The sequence below is a fragment of the Psammomys obesus genome, unplaced genomic scaffold, assembly GCF_907164565.1.
Source record: "Psammomys obesus unplaced genomic scaffold, mPsaObe1.curated_primary_1811, whole genome shotgun sequence".
Taxonomy (NCBI): domain Eukaryota; kingdom Metazoa; phylum Chordata; class Mammalia; order Rodentia; family Muridae; genus Psammomys; species Psammomys obesus.
In genome coordinates this window covers 13,579,877-13,601,907 of record NW_026592890.1, presented here as the reverse complement: position 1 = coordinate 13,601,907, position 22,031 = coordinate 13,579,877, and the positions used below count along the sequence as shown (strand labels likewise).

Genomic DNA, 22,031 nt, shown 5'->3' with positions numbered 1-22,031 from the left:
TACTCACAGGAGGAGTTGAAGTGTCACCTGACACAGGATCTAACTAGGTCATAGACAGGGAAGAGTCTGCTCTTGATGCAGCATACCATTGTGGGATGTCTCCTTGATATTTCCCACCAGTCTCCACAGCAGGATCACAGCTCTGCTTCTCTCTGCTCTCAGAACACCAACCTAGAACTTACAGCTCATCTCTTCCAGTTGCTTCCAGCTGCTGGCCAAGCTGGAGCGAGGGTTCAGAGTGGTGTCCACACAGACAGGCTCATCCTGGTACAAGTCATAGGAGAGGCAGTGCCCAGGATTACATGCTGAAAAACACTCGTTTTTTTTTTTTTTTTTTCTTTTTCTTTTTCATAATTATCATTTAGAACTTCGGTACATGCTTCTCCTTCTGTTTGTGATTTCCTTCATAGAGCTGGTCAGCCCTGAGCAGCCCTACATGCACTGGAGGGCTTTGTTTGCAGGTACACATGGCAACAGCCATTGGACCAGATAGGCAGTGCCTTCAACCAACAGTTGTTCACACTTGAATTTGTACATGTATCACCCAACTGCTTCCTTTTCTAATAACACGTAAGAAAATCAAGTCTCTAAACTTCTATCACCTGGCGTTACTCATGAACCACCATGATACATGTTTCTTATGTGTACCAGATACAAAAGCCTTTTCTCTTATGTGGAAACACACACACACTTTTATTTTATCTTGTTTTTTAAGGGTGTGTGTGTCTCATTACATAGACCAGACTTATCACAATCATGGGATCCTTCTGTCTCTGACTCCCAGGTGCTGGAATTACAGGCATGGATCACCACAGCTAAGTGTTCTCTTTCTTTTGGAAAATGAAAAGAAACATAGAGCTCATGTAAAAATAAAAAAATAAATTAATTAATTAAAAAAACATCATTTAATTAACAAAGCAGGTTCAGAGGCAAGAACTGGTAGTTTTTGCGGAGATTTGGAGAGGGTTAGCTAATTTCAAAAGGCAGAGACACCACACAGTAAAGAGTTCCGACCTTGCCCTTTTGGAAAGGCGATCAACTTCCACACACAGTAATAGAACAACAGACACCAGGTGCCTCTTGCTGCAATGCAGTAGGTGAAAACACAGAAAGGCAGACATACCCTTCGAGTGACAGGCTGAGGAAAGGCATGTGTGTATGACTTTGTGTGTGTAGTGGCGGGGGGGGGGGCAGTAAAATTCAAAGGGACAGACAGAGTGTGCAGCTGCCACAAAGCACCAGGTCTCCTCTACAGCTCAGTAAGTGTCGCAAACAAAAGTAGCCTGACTCATGCTTTGTCAACTTTCACCAACTTTATTTGTGGATTTTTTGGCTAAATGCATTAACATTTGTTTCTTCTCACTGAAAGTCCAAATTTTCAACAAAACTGCATGTGTAAGATTGATGGTTTCATTCCATTTGTTCTTCTCTTGGCTGGTATAGACCACTAGGTTCTCAGTGTACTGGAGGATCAATTTTAAGAACCTGTTAAAAAGACAGTAAGGAATGTTAGGTTTTTTGTCTGTTCTATTATAGAATGCAGCAGTGTTACATGTCTAGTTGTATCTTGGAATATTCCTAAAAATTGCTCAATTGTGTGTAGATTTAGAAAGAAATGTGTACAAAATGAAAATAAGAGAAACTGTTATAGAAAAGACAAAACTGCTGAGGCCAATGCTGCCAATACTGGGATGAGTTTTCTAAGACTCAAGATTCTTTTCATACTCTCAGATCTTGACATGATGATTCTAGGTGACAGAACACAATTTCAGCCTCCAGGGCCATGTAGACTGACAGACGATAACCCACACTAAGAGAAGGTCCTATCCACAAGCCCTCTGGGTACTGATGCTGCATCACTTGGCTTTCTTCTCTTTTGCTGCCATGCCTCTGTCTAGGGTATGACTAACCTCAGGGACAGTTTTATTCCTCAGGGACACAGGCAGTGTGCTGCTAGCATGTGGCCACAGAGTACAGAGAAGGTAAAGAGCAAGCCCCACTGGTACCCCAATGTCGCCAACAGCCTTGCACACATTCGCCTCAGCCCTATTCAACCATCCGTGTCCCAGTTTTATTTCTGTTGCTGTGATAAAATAACCCAACAGAAAGCAACTTAGGAGAAAGAAGGGGCTTATTTGGCATAGAGTTCCAGGTTCCAGCCCATCACTTCAGGGAAGTCAGTGGCAGGAGACTGAGATAGCTCGCCCGCCATACTACATCCAAAGTCAATAGCAGAGAGAAACAAATGCATGCACGCTGCCTGCTAGCTATGTACTCAGCTCGCCCTCTCTCTCCTCTTACACGGTCCAGGGTCAAAACCAGGGAATGGTGCTACCTACATGGGTTGGGCCCTCCTACATTAGTCAACTGTCAAGACAGTTTCTACAGACATGCCCACAGGCCAACCTGATCTAGAAAACTCCTCTAGAAAACTGAAACTTGAGACTCGAGATGCTGTCAAGCTGACAACTACAACTAACCAGTACAAGGCAGATGAGATGGTTCAGCAGGTACAGTACCCACCTGGTTACCTGCGGCTCAACCCCCGGAACTCATGTGAAGATAGAAGGAGAGACTGGACTGCACAGAGTTATCCTCTAACTTTCACAGCTCCACACCTCACAGCCTCCCTCCCCTAGAGTAATTTTAAAATTCTCTTAAAAAGTGTTTAAAAAGCTAGAAATGTGGCTGGTACATGCGTTTAATATCAGCACTCAGAGAACAGAGGCAGGCTGACCTCTGTGAATTTAAGGCCAGCCTGGTCTACAAAGTAAGTTCAAGGCCAGTCAGGGCGACCTTATCTAAAACACACACACCCACATGCACACAGACACACACACAAACACCCCTCTCACACACACATACACTGAATACACACACATACACCACACACACTGCTGCAATCCATAAGATGCTACAATATGCAAGGACTCCTACCATCTGCCAAGTACTGTATAAAGTCAGCTAAGATATGAAAAACTTGTGGGCATGGATGGAGGCTACACCACAGCAGCTACAGCCACCTGACCACAACACACTACTTGTATAGCCCTGTCCAAGGGGCTTTGTGAGCACTGGAATCGCTTCATGTGGGGTGGGGTACATAAAAGTTTATCCTACTTTCAAATTCCCTAGGTCTGGATGCGACTGGAAAGTCAAATTCCCAAGTTTAAAACTATTAATTATATACAGCTAATGTGACTGTGAGTCATTTGGATGTGGTAGGATATGCTTTATGGACCCTCCTGCAAGACCATCCCCAGTCTTAACTCAGCTTGCATATGGACACCAAACTGTAGCCTGGCAAGTTGAGAGGATTCACAAGTAAATTAGGTTCAATTTTGTGAAATGTGCCTATAAGAAAGTAGTTTCAAATGTCCACAAACTTAGTATGCAATTATACAAAGAAGACTAGCTAAGGATCAAAGAGAACCTGTGGGAGATGAAGACAGCATCACAAAAGGAATACAATTTCTTAAATCACCTGAGCACTGTGTCCTTTCTCCTGAGCAGGCGCCTTACCTCAGATACTGCTGGCGTTCCTGGATACTCTTACTATGAACAGTGTGAACACTGACCAACTCCAGTGCAAGGAGCAACAAAATCAGGAAGATCACAGGGGACAAAAGGCCAACACTGAAAAAGGATGAAAGCAGGTCAAGATTTTGACAAAGTTTCTTCCATTTTCATAAGGAAAAACAACACTTCACCTATTTTATTTTATTTTATTTTTTAAAATTCATATATTTGGATCAAGCTTTTTCCCTTTTCCAATTGCTCCAAATTCTCCCTACACAACCAAATTTATGTTTGTAAATGTGCTTGCTCTTCTTCTCTTTCTTTAGTACACACATATACATAAACACACACAAACCACAAAAAATGAAAAAAACAAAACAAAACAAAAAAAAAAACAACAGAAAGACAAAAAGGAAAAAAGCCCAAAACAAAACAAAAACCATGAAGTTTGTTTTGCCAACATCTTTTTTCCAAATATCTAGAAAGATAGTTTTCCAGTCTTTTATCTTTGCCTGCCTGCCCTGGTCCTGCCTGCCCCAACCCCTACCTCGCAAGCCTGTAGGAGTATGCAGCCCAGCCCCTTCTGGTCCTTCATGTTCAGGTCAGAGTGTTTCTACTCCCTGGCAGCAGCAACTGCTTTCAGGTTGGGTCATCCCAGGTACCTCCAATACCGTCCACCAGGTCAGCCGAGAGCCAACTGTGAGGTCTGGTGCTTGAAGCCCACCACCAGCTTCTTACGGATTGCCCAGTAAAGGACTTTCACAAGAGGAGAAAGTGTGCTTAACTCTGCCACATTCCAAGAAATTCCAACTGAAGTCTAACCTTATTATTCCCACAAGACTAGCAAAGATGCTTTAAAATACTTCGCTCCGGGGCTGGAGAGATGGCTCAGAGGTTAAGAGTACTACTGGCTGATCTTCCAGAGGTCCTGAGTTACAATTCCCAGCAACCACATGGTGGCTCACAACCATCTATAAAGAGATCTGACGCCCTCTTCTGATGTACAGGTATACATGCAGACAGAACATCGCATAAATAAATAAATAAATAAATAAATAAATAAATAAATAAATACACAAACAAATAAATTGCCTCCATTTTAGGAGGGATATGATGTAACAGCACCCTGTATAAACTACATGCGTGCACAATGAGAAACTTCTGGAAGGCGATGAACATGTACATGCTCTGACAGGACTACGAAACACCACGCCATTTAACTCAAAGTTCTAGAAATGTGTCCCACAGCTATTTCTTTCTTTTAACTTTAATTTATTCATTTTACATACTGGTTGAAGGCCCTTCCCTCCTTTCCTCTGGATCTCACCCTCCCTCCCTGTTTTCCCTATTCCCCAATTCTCTCCTCCTTGGAAGGGGAGCCACCCCTGAAACCCAGCATATCAAGCTGCATCAGGACTGAACACATCCTCTTCCCCTGTGGCCTGGCAAGGTGGCCCTGCCAGGAGAAAGTGATTGAAAAGCAGGCAACAAGGTCCATGTCAGAATCGGCTCCCATTCCCCTTACTATGGAACTCATATGAGGACTGAACTGCCCATCAGCTACATCAGTGTTGGGGGCCTAGGTCTAATCCATGCGTGGTCCTTGACTGGTGCTTCAGTCTCCATAGGATCCCTTGGGCCCTGGTTAGTTGGCTCTGTTGGTCTTCTTGTGGAGCTCCTATCCTTCTCTCCACTCTTCCATAAGACTCCATGCACTTCACCCAATGATTACAGAACTGTGTGAAGAAGCATAGTGCTGGCAAATGCAAATGAACATGCTCCAGGGATTAAATCCAGACTGTCATTTTGGGTGGTGGGATCCACTCCTACAGGCCAAATTTGAAAGTTCTAGAAAACGGTATATACTGTAACTATTCTCTGGGAGGATCAGCACCCACCCCAGCTTGGGTAAGAGCAGTGTTCAGGAGAGGAGCAGCCTACCTGCTGAGCATGCGCAGATAGTTCTGCCGCTGCCTTGAGCGCAGCCTACGCTCCACCCACTGCCTGTGTCTCAGCTGCAAAGAGGCAGTGACCTGGTCGGATGCACGCTGGCATTGGGAGCTGATGCCTCGGAGCACAACCAGAACCTCTAGAACGACTCTGGGGCAGAACAAGGTACGAATGCGTGAGCTACAGAGTCCACCGAGCAGCTGGGGCCACCTGCAAGTGACAGCACAGCAATCAGAGGACACAGCACCAGAGAACGCCGCTGCCATCTTTTCTGAATCTGAATTGTTTCGGAGTCGGCTGGGACAAATGCAATTGCAGTGAACAGAGAACACATGTGTAACTTCACTGGACATGTGGCTCTTGCACAGAAATCATCTAACCTGACCTAAAAACCCCTTTTGGGGCAAAATACCAACTACTAAAATTTAGGGTGGAAACATTAAGCCTTTTATCATAAATTACTAAGCTATGTTTCTTGAGTACTCACTTCTCTTGGGAAAGACCATCCAAGTCATTTAAAGTGCAGGCACTCCCAGGCATGTGGTTGTAGAGCTCATTCAAAATCTTGCTAATTAAAGACTTGCAGGCACATGCTTCAGAATTACCTTCCAATCTGAAAAACACACAATATTTTAAAGGTATGTTCCAATAATTAAAACTCCCACATTATTGCTAATACAAAATGATGTTTAACACACAGTAAACTTGATCTAAAATTTGGTTTCCTTAACATAAATTAAAGTAGGTACTATGGTAGGATAAAACAGATGATATGATAAGTCTAAAGCTAGGAAGATGCAAACGGAAGGTGAGCTATGCTTGCCCCAGAGCAGTCCTACTGCAAATGTGTCTGCTTCATTCTACGTTCCCCAAGTCTGTATCCCTAGTCCTCTTCTTCTTGAGTCCAGAACTTCTTCATGTCTTCTGAGCCCTTGTTGAAGGGTGCCTTATCTTCCAGGCTGTGTTCAACTGACAACAAACTTGGCACAGCAGTTCCCTTTCCAAACACTTTGTAACAGAAAGAACATGAGCACTCTTGGTTTAACTACAACTGCCAGCCATGGTACACATGACCCCAGCATCACATGCAACAATTCAGGTGCCATATACTCCAGTCCAGATGATACACACCTGTCTGCTTCCTGAAAAGGCTCTTCTGGCAAAGATAGAACAGGCCACATCCTGAGGCTTTTTTCACAGGTCAGCACCTGAGAGGGAATAGTTGACTGCTCTAATGTCTTACAGCATCCTAGAAAGAATGTTTTCAACTGTTACAGATACTTAATCACTTCTAGAAAATATTTGTAAAACTGTTACAGTCTCCACTTGGTGAGCTCAAGTATTTCACATGTTCAGTTGACTGTTCAAACTGTCCTTACTGTTGGGGTGATTATGAACATGCTCACCAATATGACACCCTCAGTTGAGAGGTAGCTGACTTCCTTTCTTCTGCACTGTGACTAGCTTTGGCAACTGTTCTGTGAGAGCACACAGCACAGATGAGGAGAGGCATGTCAACACTGCCAACAACCTGTCAGCACCTACATGAAGCCCTCGACAAATCCTTCAGCAGGTTTTGACCCACGTTAAAATGAGCAAATGAAGTGGCAGCTGTGTAGACATCACCGAACGTGAGCAATCTTCTGTAGCAGCAATAACAGAGCAATGGCCTTATAAAGCACAGGACACAGGGCTGTTGCCAAGTAGAAGATGGATAACAGACGAGGGTGCACAATAGCCAGGGGGCCACTTGGATCCATAGCAGAGGACAGCAAAGGGCTCTGCAATCAGGTCGCATGGCAGTCCACCAACCAGAAGCTTCCCTTCCTTCCAAAACCTTCCCTCCTGTCTCTTTAAAACACTGTTTCCTGTAGATAAGTTCTGATACCTTTACCTTTGTAATTCTGTCTTGGAAAGCAGACTCATGGGGGACAACATGTAAGCCCCTCCCCCAAACCAGAATCCACTGGCCACAGGCTGGAGGCTGATTTGCTGACATGCTCTTCTTATCCATGCTGCTTTAGTTATTTCCTCCTTGCTGAAGCATCCCTCCCAGACAGAGCTTCTTAAGATTCGGGAAGCTCACAGAACTGACAAGATTATAAAAGCAGAAGACAACAGCGGGGGCGCTCTTGGCTCAGCTGAGCGCAGCCTTTGTGAGTCACAGCAACGCTGGGTCGGCAACACCAGATGCAGCTGCCTGAGGCACCTAGGACCCTGCGCTCCTGAAAGCCCTGGTTTGCTAAGACAGACTCAGGTGGGCGGTTTCTTTGATCTGTTGTCAGTGTCTATCTGGGAAGAGCAGATGCTTGTTCATCTCTCCTCAGGAAAAGCCTCATAATGGATGCATTTGTCACAAGACAGCACTGGTCAAGTCTTGCTCTCCAGCATGGCTGCTTTGGGCCCTTCCCTTCTTGTATATACCAATTTATAGCAGCCCGGTGATGATGTGCTTGCTTGCCAATGTCCATGCAAGAGCTATCTTGAGTGTGACATTCATGGGGATTGTTCTTATCCTGACTCCCTCAATATGTAGAATAAAATGAGGCTAGGGAGATGGCACAGTGGTTAACATCATGTACTACTCTTTCAGAGGACCTGAGTTCAATTCCCAGAACCTGTTGTGTGGGTCACAACTGCCTCTAACTCTAGCTCTAGGAGATTAGAAGCCTCCTCTAGCCTCAAAGGACACTTGCACTCAGGTACATACATAAAATCTTTAAAAAAAAAAAAAAAAAAAAAGCATAAATCATTTGAGATAATCCTCAAATTGGAACTACATGGTGGAATGTTTGTTTACAAATTATAAGTTGACAAAAACTTATATGGTAGAAGAAAAAAATAACATTCCTCAGTTGATAAAACTTGCTTCTCTCCCTGGGCAGTAACCAGTAACAGCAGCCAGCTAGGCTCCGTGCTAAATCCTCCACCTGTCATCCCTGAGACTAAAAACACCTTTCACTCTGAGACTAGAACCTGACCTGCAAGCTCAAAATGACCTGCAAGCTCAAAAGACAGCCACTTGACCAAGGCCATGCAGCAAGTGGCTATCTGGTCAGGAAATCTAAAAGGACAAAGCCTTAGGACCCTTCTGATGCTTCTGAAGGCAGAGCAGTGCCACTTGTGTCCCCTCTCCCAAACACCCTGCATGTGGCATACCTGCTTTTGAAGCTGGAAGGCTGGGTGGCAGCGGGACGTGTAGCCTTCTGCAAGACTAACCCGCAAGTGTATTGCTGCTTCCTCCTGGGTTAGAAACACTGATGTCAGTCATTATGGGTCCACACTGGACTTTGTGTCTTCTTCTGAATCATGTCATTTAGAGTCTTAACCTGCCACTATCTTCCTCAAAATAACCCTATTCATCTACAGCATGGCAAAGCTCTTCATTAAAGCAGGATGGACCTGGTAGTCAAGCATAACCAACGAACTGATAAAATGGAGCTGACTAACCACCGTAATTTAGAAAGATCCCATGTACCCTGTCTATAGCAAAACGACAAATATATAAGGAGGAAAAGATCCCAAAATGAATGGAAGACTTTTGAAGATTGAAAATGAACACTGAGAAGAGAATTACATGACCATAAACGTTAACTGCGAGACATAGAAATATTAAAGAAGCAAAGATAACATATTAAAGTATAGTCTAACTGATATAAATATGTAACTGATGGAAATGGGTCACTGCTATAAATGTGTAACTGAAAAGCCCAAATCAACCACTGGAAACTACAAAAGTGAAAACTCAGGGAGCCAAAGGCTGGCACAAGTCAGAAGCAGAAACTGCCACATTCTCAATGGCCCAGAGCAAATGACTGAAATAACAACAGATCAAAGTGCTGGGGACATGTGCCAACCCCTCATTCGCTGACAACGGGGGGGGGGGGGGGGGGGGCCCCCCCCCCGCGGGGGGGGGGGGGGGGGGGGGGGGGGGGGCTGAGTCACAGCCATGTTGTGGGCAGCATCCTTGTGGCTGCAGTGTACACAGTCTGGGGCTGAGTGCTGGGATAGGCACCAGCAGGAGTACCCACTTCTGCTCTAAGATGAAGTCACAGGTGGCCTCTGCAGAGAGCGGCATAATGGTTGACATGGATCTGGCTTCTATGTTGAGGAAAGGGAAGAAGGAGGGCTGACAGAGCAGGTGTCTCTCCAGGAAGTGATGTTGATTTGGCCAAGTAATGGAATAACGTTGAGTAACAGGTCCAAGGCATATTTTAAGATAGAAAACTGAGTATAGAATGTGAAAACAGGAAGGGAGGCTTGTGAGCCTCGGAAGCCACTTTGGGGACGTGCTACTTACATTCACCATAGTCCTGAAGTCAGGTCACACTTGCTATTGATAATTTCTTTTCTCTGTGAGACAGGGTCTTATATATCTCAAGCTAGTCTCCAACTCTATGTGGCTGAGGAAGACCTCCAGATTATTTCTGTCTTTACCTGCTTAGTGAGGACTGGGGTTACGGTATGTGCCACAATACCTGGTGCATGCAGTGCTGGAGATCATGCGTGCTAGGTGAACACTCTAACAACTGAGATATATCCTCAGTTTCTAGTAGTGGTCAATATAGTAAAAGATGGCAGTTTCCCTGTATGCTTGTACTAGGCTATTCTTTTTCAGTTTGGTTTCTGGGCCTGGGTTTACTTTAATGAAATAGCTAACATAGAATATAAACAGTGAGAACAGACAAGACAATTCGGAAGAGATAGGAATGGGAGTTGTCTTTAATATCCAGAAAGCTCTAAACTGAAGAGTCAGCAGAGAACAGAGTTTCTAGTTGGACAGTCCAGGGCTGGAGCCTGGTGGACACTGAATTAGTCAATTCTTCACATGGCATTTAGACAAACTGCTAGCAATTTCAAAAAGAAAACTCATAAAGGTGGATTCTCTACCTCACTTCCAAGAGGGACTAAATTCTACTTGGAGTAAAAGATAAAAAACACTAAGAAAATTATGGATATGTTTATAATTTTTGGAATGCAAAGAATCTTTCAAGAATGACAACAAAGGCAGAAGCCAAAGGAAAAAAGAATCCAGAGTTAAAGACAAATAACAGGTGGTACCTCACTGAAAGCAACAGCAAGGCTAATGCACACCTGTGAGCAAGATGACAAAGGAATGACAGCCACCAGTGGGAAAAACAAACACTGTCCTTACTGCTATATTAGCTACAGGGCTTTACCTTTGCAGACTTACTAACGCTGGTACCCAGATGAACACAGCCCTTCGGTTCACCATTGCAATCCCAGCGTCTCATCAGTCAAAGGTACAGCACATAATCAGTGGAGACCACTTCGATAAATGATGGACTGCTGGCGCAAGGGAATGACCAACAACGAACAAAAAGAGCAGGCACATCAAAGATCCCAAAATATGTGAAATGAAAAACAGTGCTGAGAAGACAAAGCATTTCTCCCTATGAGCCCATCTGCGGATACCCATGGAAAGAAGCAAGGTCATCCAACTGTTAGGAGCTTTCATTTCTGGAAAAGGGGATTCCTGATGGCCTTTACATCCTATAATAATTTTTCAGTTTTGCTTGGACTTTTAAATAGTTTAAAAAATAACTGTCATGCATATAAGCTGAAAACAGAAGTACCACCTACAATATTATAACTGAAATTATTTATTTTAAAATAATAGAATCATTTGCTTCAGAAATGCAAGTATCCTGTTTCATCAATTTAAAAGACATTTCTGTGAGTTTTCTACATTTAGCTAATGTTTTATAACATGTTCTTTGATTTTTAACAACAACACTGCTATAAAGAACAAAGGCCAATATGCATTTAGAACACAAAGTATTTCAGATTCAGATTCACAACACTGATTTTGAGAGAATGCATACATGTATATTGTTAATTTACAGTTATTCTGATATAGTACTGTAACTCAAATTAAAATGAAAGATGATAAATAGGTAATCACATTTGAGAACTAAGACATATTCTTTCACTGCTGATGGTAGCTGCTAGCCACCTCCCTCCCTCTGTAGTACCTTCAGCTCTGACAGTGTGTCTTCCTCAGTGAATCTGAGCAAAAGTACCAGGGAGAATGTAAGTAGCTGGCTTGCTGCTTCTTCTGGAAATTCACATAAGTTGATTTCCCCATGGCTTAACCGATCCCGGATACGAGGACCCTCCTGATAGTTCAGGAAATCCCACAAGAATTCCTTTCAGAATTGACAGAGATATGTTCTGTTAGTGTTGCAGGCAGAGGGAAGAGCAAAAGGCAGGGTTTCCAGGCAGCTCCTGGCTTGTTTACAGGCTGATGGGAAATGGAGTTTCAAAGAGGGCATTCAGTCTGTCCTGCAGCTGGAACTGTAGTGGGGAGCCCATGCTGTGTACAGCCTGCCTGTGGGGGCTGAGCACCAACTACTGAGGCTTGAAGGAGGTCCTGCTAGGTCACGCCTATCTTTGTTATTCTTACCTTCCTACATGGAAGGGAAACAAATTTGCCTAAAGAAACATAAATCACTGCTCCTGCTTGAATGAGTATAATCAAGCAGGTGTCCCTTGGCCTATCCCTTCCCCTGCATTCACCATGGACAACTCCTGCATCTTAAGCCAACAAAGATAGCTGCTCTCTCCTCTAATAGTACCTGCCCAAGGCCTCTGCTAGACTAGAGGGGAAGCATCAGAAAGCACTGATGTGGGTACACTGCCAACTGAGGAAGAGTCCGGGGTATCCAAAACAAAACAGAACAAAACAGTATCAGACAAGTTAGTCACCTCAATGTCTGCGGGCAGGAAAGGATGACGAAATCACCTAAGGAATGGGAAATAGAATCCAGCTCTTCTCTCAGTGAGGCGGAATAGACAAATAGTGCCTACTATAGTCTAGAGAAGTCACTGTAGTTTTCTTATTGAAAAACTGGTCAAAACATTAATTCTGTTTCATCGAACACTTAGAGACATCTGACTGTTGCTATTTACAAATACATAGTTCTTCCTTTAGTAAAAATACAGAGAAACAATAAGCAAGAAGTGTTAGAAAGAGGGCAGCCAAGTCACCAGGCACTTGAAAGGCATGGGAGTAACCAGAATATGCAAAGCACAATGCCCAATGTCATTCCTGATGGTGTCTGTGACAGGCCAAGGTGACAGCCCAGAAGCAGGTCAGCTCCTGAGCACACCACAAATAATTTTACTCTACTTTAGATGCTAGCATGTTCCTAAGCAGAATGACATGAGACTGGAGACACAGAATACTTTACCATGGTAGGCTCTCCAAGGAAATGAGGAAGCTGGTTGATGCTACCATCATTCAAGTATTTTGCTAGTATCTAAAACACCAAAAATAGATTAATCAGTAAGCTGATACACATATAGATTCTACAGAGTCATGCACCTACACATACACAGACATTGATCTGTATATATACAATTAGAATATTTGTATTTTTAAAGTTGTTATTGATTAAAAATAGTTGTTTCAACAGTGGTTATAACCAATGGTGTTTGCATTTCCCAACTTTGTGTTTTGTACAACAAAGATAAGATTAATAATATTGGACCTCAAAATTAACCTGAAAGCTTTATTTATATTTATTTATTTAAAACAGAGTTTCAAGAATTATAGGCTGGCCTCAAATCCAGCCTCTTTTTCACAAGTATTGGGACTAGGTATGTGCCATCTTGCTGGGTATATATATTCAGTGCTGCAAACTGAACCCAAGGCTTCATGAATGCCAAGCATTCAGTTAGCTAAAGCACAGCCTCAGAGGTCTACTGAAATCTAGTATAAGCTTCTTCTTGCCTTTTACTATCAACATTTTCCTGTAAGCATGCTATTTATACTTAATCTTTGTGGGTTTTATTAGTGGTGTCATTTTCAATTTACTTATTCTGTGTGCATGAGTATTTTTGTCTGCATGTTTGTATGTGCACCATACGCATGCGTACGCATCGTTGTGAGCCACCACATGGGTGCTTAGAACCAAACCCAGGTCCTTTGCAAGAGCAGCAAGTGCCCCTAACTTCTGAGCTACCTCTCCAGCCCTAGTCATTGTTTTTTAATTTGTATCTTAAAAGAAGATAATGGGGCTGGAGAGATGATGGCTCAGAGGTTAAGAACACTGACTCTTCTTCCAAAGGTCCTGAGTTTAATTCCCAGCCAGCACATGGTAGCTCATAGGCATCTATAGTGAGATCTGGTGCCCTCTTCTGGTGGCGGGCAGAATGCTATATAAATAATAAATATATCTTAAAAAAAAAAAAACAAAACAAAGATGATGATGGTTTTCAAGATTTTTTTGCAAGTTTGACTACTTACTTCATCAAATGTGGTGTATAGAATTGTTGACTGAAGAAAAGGAAAAAGATAAAAAAGAAGAATTAAAACAAAACAGTAATATCATTCAAAGTAGAAAACAATTCTGGCCCTCCACAGGTGCTATGACTTTCATGTCATCATGATGTTTAAATTTGGAAAAAGATTTATCTTACATAATCACAGTTAAAATAAATATGTGCTTTAACAACAAATAAAATATGGTACGTGTGAGCGTGTATGTGTGTGTTGTAGGAGACTAAATGTGGGGTGTGGAGCCACTTAGCTACATCTCTAGCCCTTAAAACCTTTTTTTTTTTTTTTTTTGGTTTGTCATTTTTTGAGACAGCGTTTTTTCTGTGTAGCCTTGGCTATCCTGGACGTGCTCAGGCTGGCCTTGAACTCAAAGAGATCCACCTGCCTCTGCCTCCCTGAGTGCTGGGATTGCAGGCATGTGCCACCACACCCAGTTTATTATTATTTTTAATGTGTGTACGTTGTACATGCATGCATATATGTGGACCACATGCCCCAGTCTCCTGAAACTGGAGTTACAGATAGTTGTGAGCTACATGTGGATGTTGGTAATAAAACATGGGTTCTCTGGAAGAACAGCAAGTGTTCTTAACCACCGAGCCATCTCTCCAGCCCTCTTAAAGCCTTTAAATAGCCACAGAAAATTGTCAATAGAGTGGCCATAGCCACAGTGAGTAACAAAAATATACGTACCTCAGCCGTGAGCAGTCTATCAGGACATTTGTTAACTGCAGCAAAAACTCTCCTGAGCCCAGCTTCTAGCTGTGACAGCAACAGCATGGTGCAGTCGGCAAACCTGTGGGACCCAAGGACACCAGGAGGTGTTGCAGTAACTGCACTCCAGACTTGACAAAACTACTGTGGCCCTGAGGGCGAAAATATATAACCTGCTCCCGTGAGAAACAAAACAATAGAACCCGATTCTAAATGGACTATTGACTTTAAAACATTTGTGTGTGTGTGTATGTGTTTTCATGCTTGGTGAAACATGTAGTAGTTTCATTTGAACAAAATGTCATCAAAGAACCATATATGTCACATTTTCCTTCTAAGGCCAGCCAGAACAGCAAAGCTGCAGGGGACCAATTCACATAAAAAGTGAACCCAGGAATGAGTCTACCTGAGGATAAATAATGACCAGCTCATAGGTTTTCCAATCTCTACCTGTCTGGACACACGCTGTGCCTGGCTTTCACACATGGTTTGTCTTTGAGGGAATATCATAGCCAGGTTTTCCTGTATTTTTTTTTCATGGTTCTACAATGCTAGGTTCAATGTTTTACTTATAGTAAGAACTCAGTAAAATACTAAGAAGTTTATTCTAAAAAACAAAAAGTTCTATCAACTGCACGAAGAGGATGACACAGAACATTTGAAGCAGCCACAGCTTGTCTACTCTCGGCCCACTCTAAGTCAGTTTCTACTCGCTTGCCAGGACAGTAAACAACCTTCAGATGTTGAAGGGCATCGAGCAGGTCTGGCATCTAAGCACCAAAAGTTCCATGCCACCCTTGTTACCTGTGCAATTTGAATTTGGTCACTGCCATTTCCCAATATGGTAACATGATTTTTAATAAAAAGGTGGATTTCATCATCACTGTCTCTAATGCTGAGAGCACCTCAGAAGTAACACCTGTAAAAGAGCAAGTATCTTTATAACTCAACCATAGCAGCCAACCAAAAGAAGTCAGGAACATATGTGGACATATGTGCCAATGAGCCAACACCCTGAGACAGATGAACTGTGACCTGGAGCAGAACATCACTAAATAGGAAAAGCACTTAGCCTATAGCTACAGTGGAATGGCCTCAGGAAGCTTGCCAAGGGATAAATGGGCAACTGAATCTCTTCAGGAACCTGTGCAGCAAATGAGAGTAGGGCTCAGGGTACCCTAGTTGAGTACACTGACTAAGAGGAGTAACAAGTAGGCTCAGAAGATATAGGCAACCCTTTTTACTGTTGGCAAGGCTGATATAATAGCCACAAGCACAGATGCAGACAAGGTGAGGTAAGAGAAAAGCAAATACCATGAATGGCCCCAAGGTGTTCTGAATGGCAGCACAACTGAGGAAGAGACCTTCTCTAGCTCTGACTCTCAGGGTCCCCAATGACCCCAGAGTAGTGGGAAAGAGTGAAGTTTAAAAGGTCCTTCCAATAACTCACAAAGCCATCTTGAAGATCGTAAGTAAGTACTTCAGCAAGCATTCAAGTCAGATGCTACTAAAATCTGTGCAACAAAGACATAGTAAGAGCATAGTGTGAAACACAGAACTTGCCAGGAAAAAGAGTCACATCCTCCAAGTTTGTGAGAGCCACAAAAGGCCGATGTGCCAGTGTGACGTTTGCTTGATGAAGGTAACTCTTCAGTAACTGGCCCAGTCCTGCTGTCAACAACAACATGGCTGAACAGTATCTAAGGAAGACCATACACAGAAAGAACTTTGCTTAGAGAAAGTGTTAAAACTATACAAGGAGGAGGGCTCAGGTGGATCAGTAGGTAAAGACACCTGCAGTCAAACTGAATGGCCTGAGTTCAATCCCTAGGTCTGCATTTGGAGACAGAGAACACAACTGTCCTTTGACTTCCACACAAATGCTGTGGCATATGTGTGCATGAATAAAATGTTAAAAAAAGAAGATAATAAGAAATAAAAAAAAAAAGAAGTTAAAGAAACCACCAAATTTCAGAACTTTGCATAGATGCAATTAAGCTGTGCAATAACTAGGAAGTCCACTGTTATATCAAAACACCTGGGCTTTCTACCTGTCCAGGCTCTTGGGGTACACGGCATTGAAATACATACCATCACTATACTATACTAGTTTCTCTGATGTTGATGTGCAATGTGACCACCCATGTCTCAAATTCTCTCATCTTTCTCTTATAATTCCTCTTCATGTGAACTTCAAGATACAACAAATTCTTAAGCAGATTAAGGAGGAAAGTTACTTAAACAGGAACTTACTTTGGAGGGATGTCTTGAGGGGAAGCAAAGCCATGCCACAAGACATTTCTCAGGTTGAGTCCTTGGGGAGATCCCATGAAGACTTTCAGTACGTCCATCTAATCCATTAAGAGAGTAGATTACTAAATCGTGGAGTAAATCAATTCAATCCTAAAATGTTTGCTTTTTCCATTAGAACTAAGCACTGTATAAGTAGTAACAATAATAAAACATTAAAATTTTACTACATTTTTATTTAGTGTGCCAATGAGCAGGTGTCAGAGGACAACCTGAGGGAGTTGATTCTTTGCTTCCACCATGTGGGTGCTAGGGTCTGAACTATATTCATCAGCCTTGGTGGCAGGCACCTTTCCTCAATAAGCCATTTCACTGGCCCAAAACCAACATTGACTGAGTATTTAACACATGCTAGAGACAGTTTTGAATGACTCATCCATTCCTTTATCCCCAGAACCATCTCTGAGCAAGGCACTACTATTTCCCACTGTGCATATAAAAGTAACACAAGTGAAGAAGATGAAGCCAGGGTTTCAGAGACTAGGAACACCAAGGGCTGGGAGCTATGCACTCAGAATGCACAGCTTTAACACCTATCCATCAGAGGTGCCCAGGATCTGGACACAACAAAATGAGATACAAACTCCACACCAGGCAGCGTGGCTGGGAACAGCAGCCACAGCTAGGTGGTATCCAGCTCCAGTGCTTCCCCCTTCCTGGACAGACTCATGAGAGAGAGTGGGGATCAGTCAGCCCTCAGAAAAGAAAAGAAATGAAAGCAGTCTTGGTTTATGTTGGGCTGTTGCAGAGCAGGGCAGAGAGGTGCTTGCTGAGCCTCTCAAGCATAAACAGCAGGTGGGAAGCTCAGAGGGGTTTAACCCAACATCTGTGTTCAACAGCCCTATCTCTGAAGCAACCTCTGAAGTCTCTGTTTCCCTCTCCCATTTTATATACCAAATACCATCTGTCAATGGCTAAGAAAAAATCATCTAAAGGCTAAAAGAGGCCATTTGGAGGAAAATGGCTAATGGCAGGCAGGCAGAAACAGCATGTGTTTAATGACTCAGTATAACAACAAGAGGCCACACTCCAGCCTTATCCTAGGCTCTCCACCAGAAAATCATTTTTAAGCTGGCAAGGAAGTAAGCAGTGAGAGGTTCACTGAAGATGGTTTCTCAGCCCTAAATGTGAATTTGATGGACTTCTGGCCCAGCTAGGATGGCTGTTCTGGTATTATGCCTCACTGAGCTGCCTACCCTTTAAAGCTGTCACTCTTTAGTTTGAAGTCTCTTGACTACAGTTCCTCTAGAATTCTGATCTAAAGGCGTCTATAATTTCTTACTAAATTCTATTTTTTTTTCTACTGTAACTCGGAATGGCTGCAAAAAAATTAAATTCCTCCCTGTTAAAGAAGCAGGACAACAATGTAATTCTGCCATTGCAAAGTGTTGAATGTATTTTAGAGCGACTTAGGAGTATCATTAAGAATACTTAACTGAACAAAGTGATACGCTTCTATCTGTCTCTCTGGCTGGACCTATGTGTTTATGCTATCACCATCAAATTTGGGAATATGTGGAAGAGCGACAATTCCGGAAGGAGGAGAGAATACACTTAAGTTAGTGAAACAGTTAATGTTTTCCAAGAGTACTACAGTTTTGGAAGATCAAAAGTACAGCTTATACCAGCACTCTATGCTTTATGTATTATTTGCACACTCACCACGGCATGTCCAAAGACTTGTGCAAGCTCTGCAGATGCAATAAGATCTCTTAGAAGAAAGGGGCACTCTCTCCCAATCAGTAAAAATACCTAAAATTCCAATAGGAATCATATAATAACTATGATGAGGCAGTAATAGTTTTTAAACAGATAATATATAAAGCATTGTACAAATGAACAAAGAAAAGTGCTTAGACACAGATTTCCTTTTCTGTACATATGTGTGTTTGCGTGCGTGAGGATGTGTGTGTGTGTTCTTGTATGTAATGGCTGCACATACTTAAAGGCGAGAGGAGAACCTTCAGTGTCTTGTTCTATCACTCTTCACCTTATTTCCTTGAGGTAGGGTCTTTTACTGAAACTGGAGCTAGAATGGAGGTCAGAAAGTCCCAGTAATGCTCCTGTCCCATCCCCCCAGCCCCAGTGTGGTGTTGCAGGAGGTGCAGAAGCAACCATACATAACTTTTCATTTTTTAAACCTGGGTGCTATAATCTAAATTCAGGTACTGATGTTTATGCAGCAAGTACTTTTCTGTACTGAGCCACCTCTCAGCTCAAAGGTACTAGGATTTTTAATCATGGAAAAAGAAAATCATTGTGTTGTACAGGAAAACAATAATAAAAACCAAGAAATCTGAAGTTTTTGTGTTAATCCAGGTAATCTAGCGAACAATGAGGATTCTCACACTCACATCACCTAAGGCTCGTTCCAGACAGGAAGCCAGTTTCATCACACTGAGGGAGATGGCAGCAGACTGCAAGCTTTCCAAGGCATCAAATATTTCAAGAAACAACTATTCAGAGAAAGACACACATTTGAGCTCAGACTCAATGAAAACATTTCTTAGAACAATAATTTTTACTGAATTACTATTATTGATTTCAAGCCTCTTAAAATTTCTACTACCTTCAAATTTTTGATAAAAAACATAGTTTCTACTGAAATACTATAAAAAAGTAAATTATTTAATACTTAAGGGTTTTTTTTTAAATGCTTGTTCAAAGCACAAATTTGGCATGAACTGAAACCAAATATTTTGACCTACTTACTTCCCATAATGATTTAGTTTAGCTCTTCTATAAGGCAGCTCACCTCACCAGACTCTGTCTTAGGAATCAGACAAGTTACAGGTACCATTTTATTATAGCCCTTTACTATGTCAAATAAAACATAGGAAAAGGGGGAAAAAAAAGGCAAACCATTCAAGATTCGCACTAGGATCCATATTACTATCTCCTTTTCAAGTCACTGGTAGGAAACTTACTCTCCGATTTCCAAGCCTTGTCATCTCCCTGGGAAGTCCATCCTATTATGACAAAGTGGACTGCATCTTCTAATGCCTACTTGAGCCCAAAAGTTGTTAAAACTGGTCTTCATACATAAACTACTTAGACCTCTCTTGCAATCCCCAGGACCTCTTCAAAGTTGAAAGGTATAATAAGCCTAGTAACAAAATGCCTTTTAGACATGTATAACTAGCTTAGTCAGGGTACACACTATACCCAAGGCTGTACCTGATAACCAGAACTTGGTGACCTCACTCTCTCAAGATAGCCAGGCACAGTCCTAGAGCCCTATGATACCCACTAGATGGTACATAATCAGAGAGCAAAAGCAACGCTCTGCTCTGCACATGTGGAGATACCACCTTGATCTGACCTGCGGCTGCAGAGTCTCCCCAAGAAGGCAGATTCTCAAATCAGAGACTTCTGCTATAGACTAGACCTGATCTAAATTTAGCTAAGATACGTGGCATGGGTGAACAACCTTGGGAAGATGGGAATTAGAGTGTGAACCATTGTGATGACCCTCAGCACAATAAAACATAACTTTTGTTATACTAACTACGTGTATGTACCTTCTTGTTCAAGACAGTAGGCTAAAGATGGAAAAGACACCCTTAACCTGGCAAGAAATGAGGATTACCAATTTGCAAAGTCTTTCATCTTTAAAGATATGTAAATGTCAAACCTCCAGATTAGTTGTCCACTGGAACCATGGTGAATACTGAATTTCAAACTGTACCCTGGTCAGAGATAAGATATGTAGATGGATAGCCTCACACACAGGACCCAACCGCTGTACACTAGTTCTGTAGTCCAGGCTCTGCCCTTATAGGAGGAGAAAGTTTGTTTTAGCTCCACAGTTTTATATCATAGGATGAAAAACATCGAAATCAAAGAAAAGCTTTATGAAATGTTCACAAAAACCAAGCAGCTTATAAATAGACACACGATAAAGTGTTCTTGCAGCTCAGTAGAAATGAATTGTAAAAGGTTTTTACTGCTGGCAGGGAATGTGTAGCTGTAGTTTTAGTTACTTGTAATCAAGTACAAAAACACGGAATTCCAGAAATAACTCATATTGTCAGTTAGGTGCTGTCCTGAGTACCATGAGAGGCACAACCCCATTCTGTCTTGTCCTTTATCCATGCCATTTACACACACCCTAGTATGTCACAGACCCAACCTGCCTCCTGGCCCTCCTACTCTTACACAGTTTTCTTAACTAAGCATCTCTTGACTTTTGGGTATTTCTCCAACTGATCTTTTTCTCCTGAGTTACGACTGCTTTATAAAACCCTTCAAGAGAAAGAACCAAAGAGGGTTTTGCAGGCCAACACATTTTCAACGTAACAGTACTAACTTAAGCTTGTTGTACAAAAAGACTACAAACCTGACTCTGCATAGCTCACACAGTCCGTAATTGCTTTCCAGCATACTTCACCATTTTGAGTTACAATGCTATTGATATCACAAATTTCTCTGAGTTCAAACCCAACGTTACAAATCATGTCATGCACCAAAGGAGAAAGGCATGTGGTAATGGGATCCCCTGTTAAAATCTGAAATATAAAACATAAAGGTTACATCCAGGTCAAAAGAAAATAGAATCTTAAGAACAGACTGAACTAGGAAGGTATGGCAAGTGGATAACATAAGAGCTCTATGTGTAAAACATGCTTAGACACTAATGATATCTCAGTGTCTGTCCTAATGTTCATGTTGCAAAACTTGAATCGTCTCATTGGTCACACTTGCTGACACTGGAGTTCAGAGGCTCGGTGGGTTTACTGAACAATGCATCATTCCTTTTGTCACGCCTTTATTATACCGCAATTATCCTAAACAGCGATGCTTTACAGGAAGCGTGAGAACAGAAAATCGAGCATCACTGACTTTGGTATGAAACACAACTTCCAGCCCGTAAGCACTAAGTAAGTGTGGAATGATGGATTCCCGCCCTGGGGTGACTTAACCCCTTTCGGTTTCCACAACACCCTCCCTCCCCGCTCAAACAGTGTTCCGTAAATTGACTTTCCCTGTGGCCTCTAAGTCCACGCACGCTGGCGCCTGACAACATCTCTGCGGGCCTGCCCCGGCGCGTTCCCGCCACGCTCCGCAGGCGGCGACTGCCCTACCTCCATCCTTTCCGGCGCGAGCCGCGGCGCTCGCTGATGACTCACGTGCGTCGCTTCCTGTTTCCGGGACGCGGCTGCGAGCGCCGCGAGCGCGAGAGCGGAGCTCGCTGTGGCTTTGCAGCCGGAGGCGTTGGGCGACTGGGCGGCGG

The 22,031-nt window shown here is 42.7% G+C and overlaps 1 protein-coding gene across 5 annotated transcripts; it reads right to left on the bottom strand.

The window, feature by feature from the left end:
• Nucleotides 1–1,298: 1,298 nt before the first annotated feature.
• On the bottom strand, nucleotides 1,299–21,929 carry Ermard (ER membrane associated RNA degradation). Of its 5 annotated transcripts, XM_055616140.1 has the most exons (18): nucleotides 21,883–21,929; nucleotides 21,138–21,306; nucleotides 20,433–20,572; nucleotides 19,153–19,254; nucleotides 18,461–18,550; nucleotides 16,742–16,839; nucleotides 16,052–16,188; nucleotides 15,293–15,407; nucleotides 14,468–14,570; nucleotides 13,742–13,771; nucleotides 12,684–12,752; nucleotides 11,466–11,639; nucleotides 8,629–8,712; nucleotides 6,601–6,677; nucleotides 5,957–6,082; nucleotides 5,461–5,679; nucleotides 3,523–3,636; nucleotides 1,299–1,485 (listed from the first exon to the last, which is right to left on the bottom strand). In XM_055616140.1, exons 1-18 carry the CDS (start codon nucleotides 21,886–21,888, stop codon nucleotides 1,299–1,301), a joined length of 2,040 nt encoding a protein of 679 aa, XP_055472115.1. In that variant the 5' UTR covers nucleotides 21,889–21,929. The 5 variants fall into 5 exon arrangements, with proteins under 5 accessions (XP_055472115.1, XP_055472117.1, XP_055472119.1 ...); XM_055616142.1 differs by lacking the exon at nucleotides 8,629–8,712; XM_055616144.1 differs by lacking the exon at nucleotides 11,466–11,639.
• Nucleotides 21,930–22,031: the final 102 nt, after the last annotated feature.

What these genes read in the sequence shown, in the direction of transcription:
- Ermard (XM_055616140.1), bottom strand. An exon ending in TCCTTGGAGAGCCTACCATG is followed by an intron (nt 11,640 to 12,683) that starts GTAAAGTATTCT and finishes CAATTCTGAAAG; the next exon opens with GAATTCTTGTGGGATTTCCT. An exon ending in ACACACTGTCAGAGCTGAAG is followed by an intron (nt 8,713 to 11,465) that starts GTACTACAGAGG and finishes TTTCTAACCCAG; the next exon opens with GAGGAAGCAGCAATACACTT.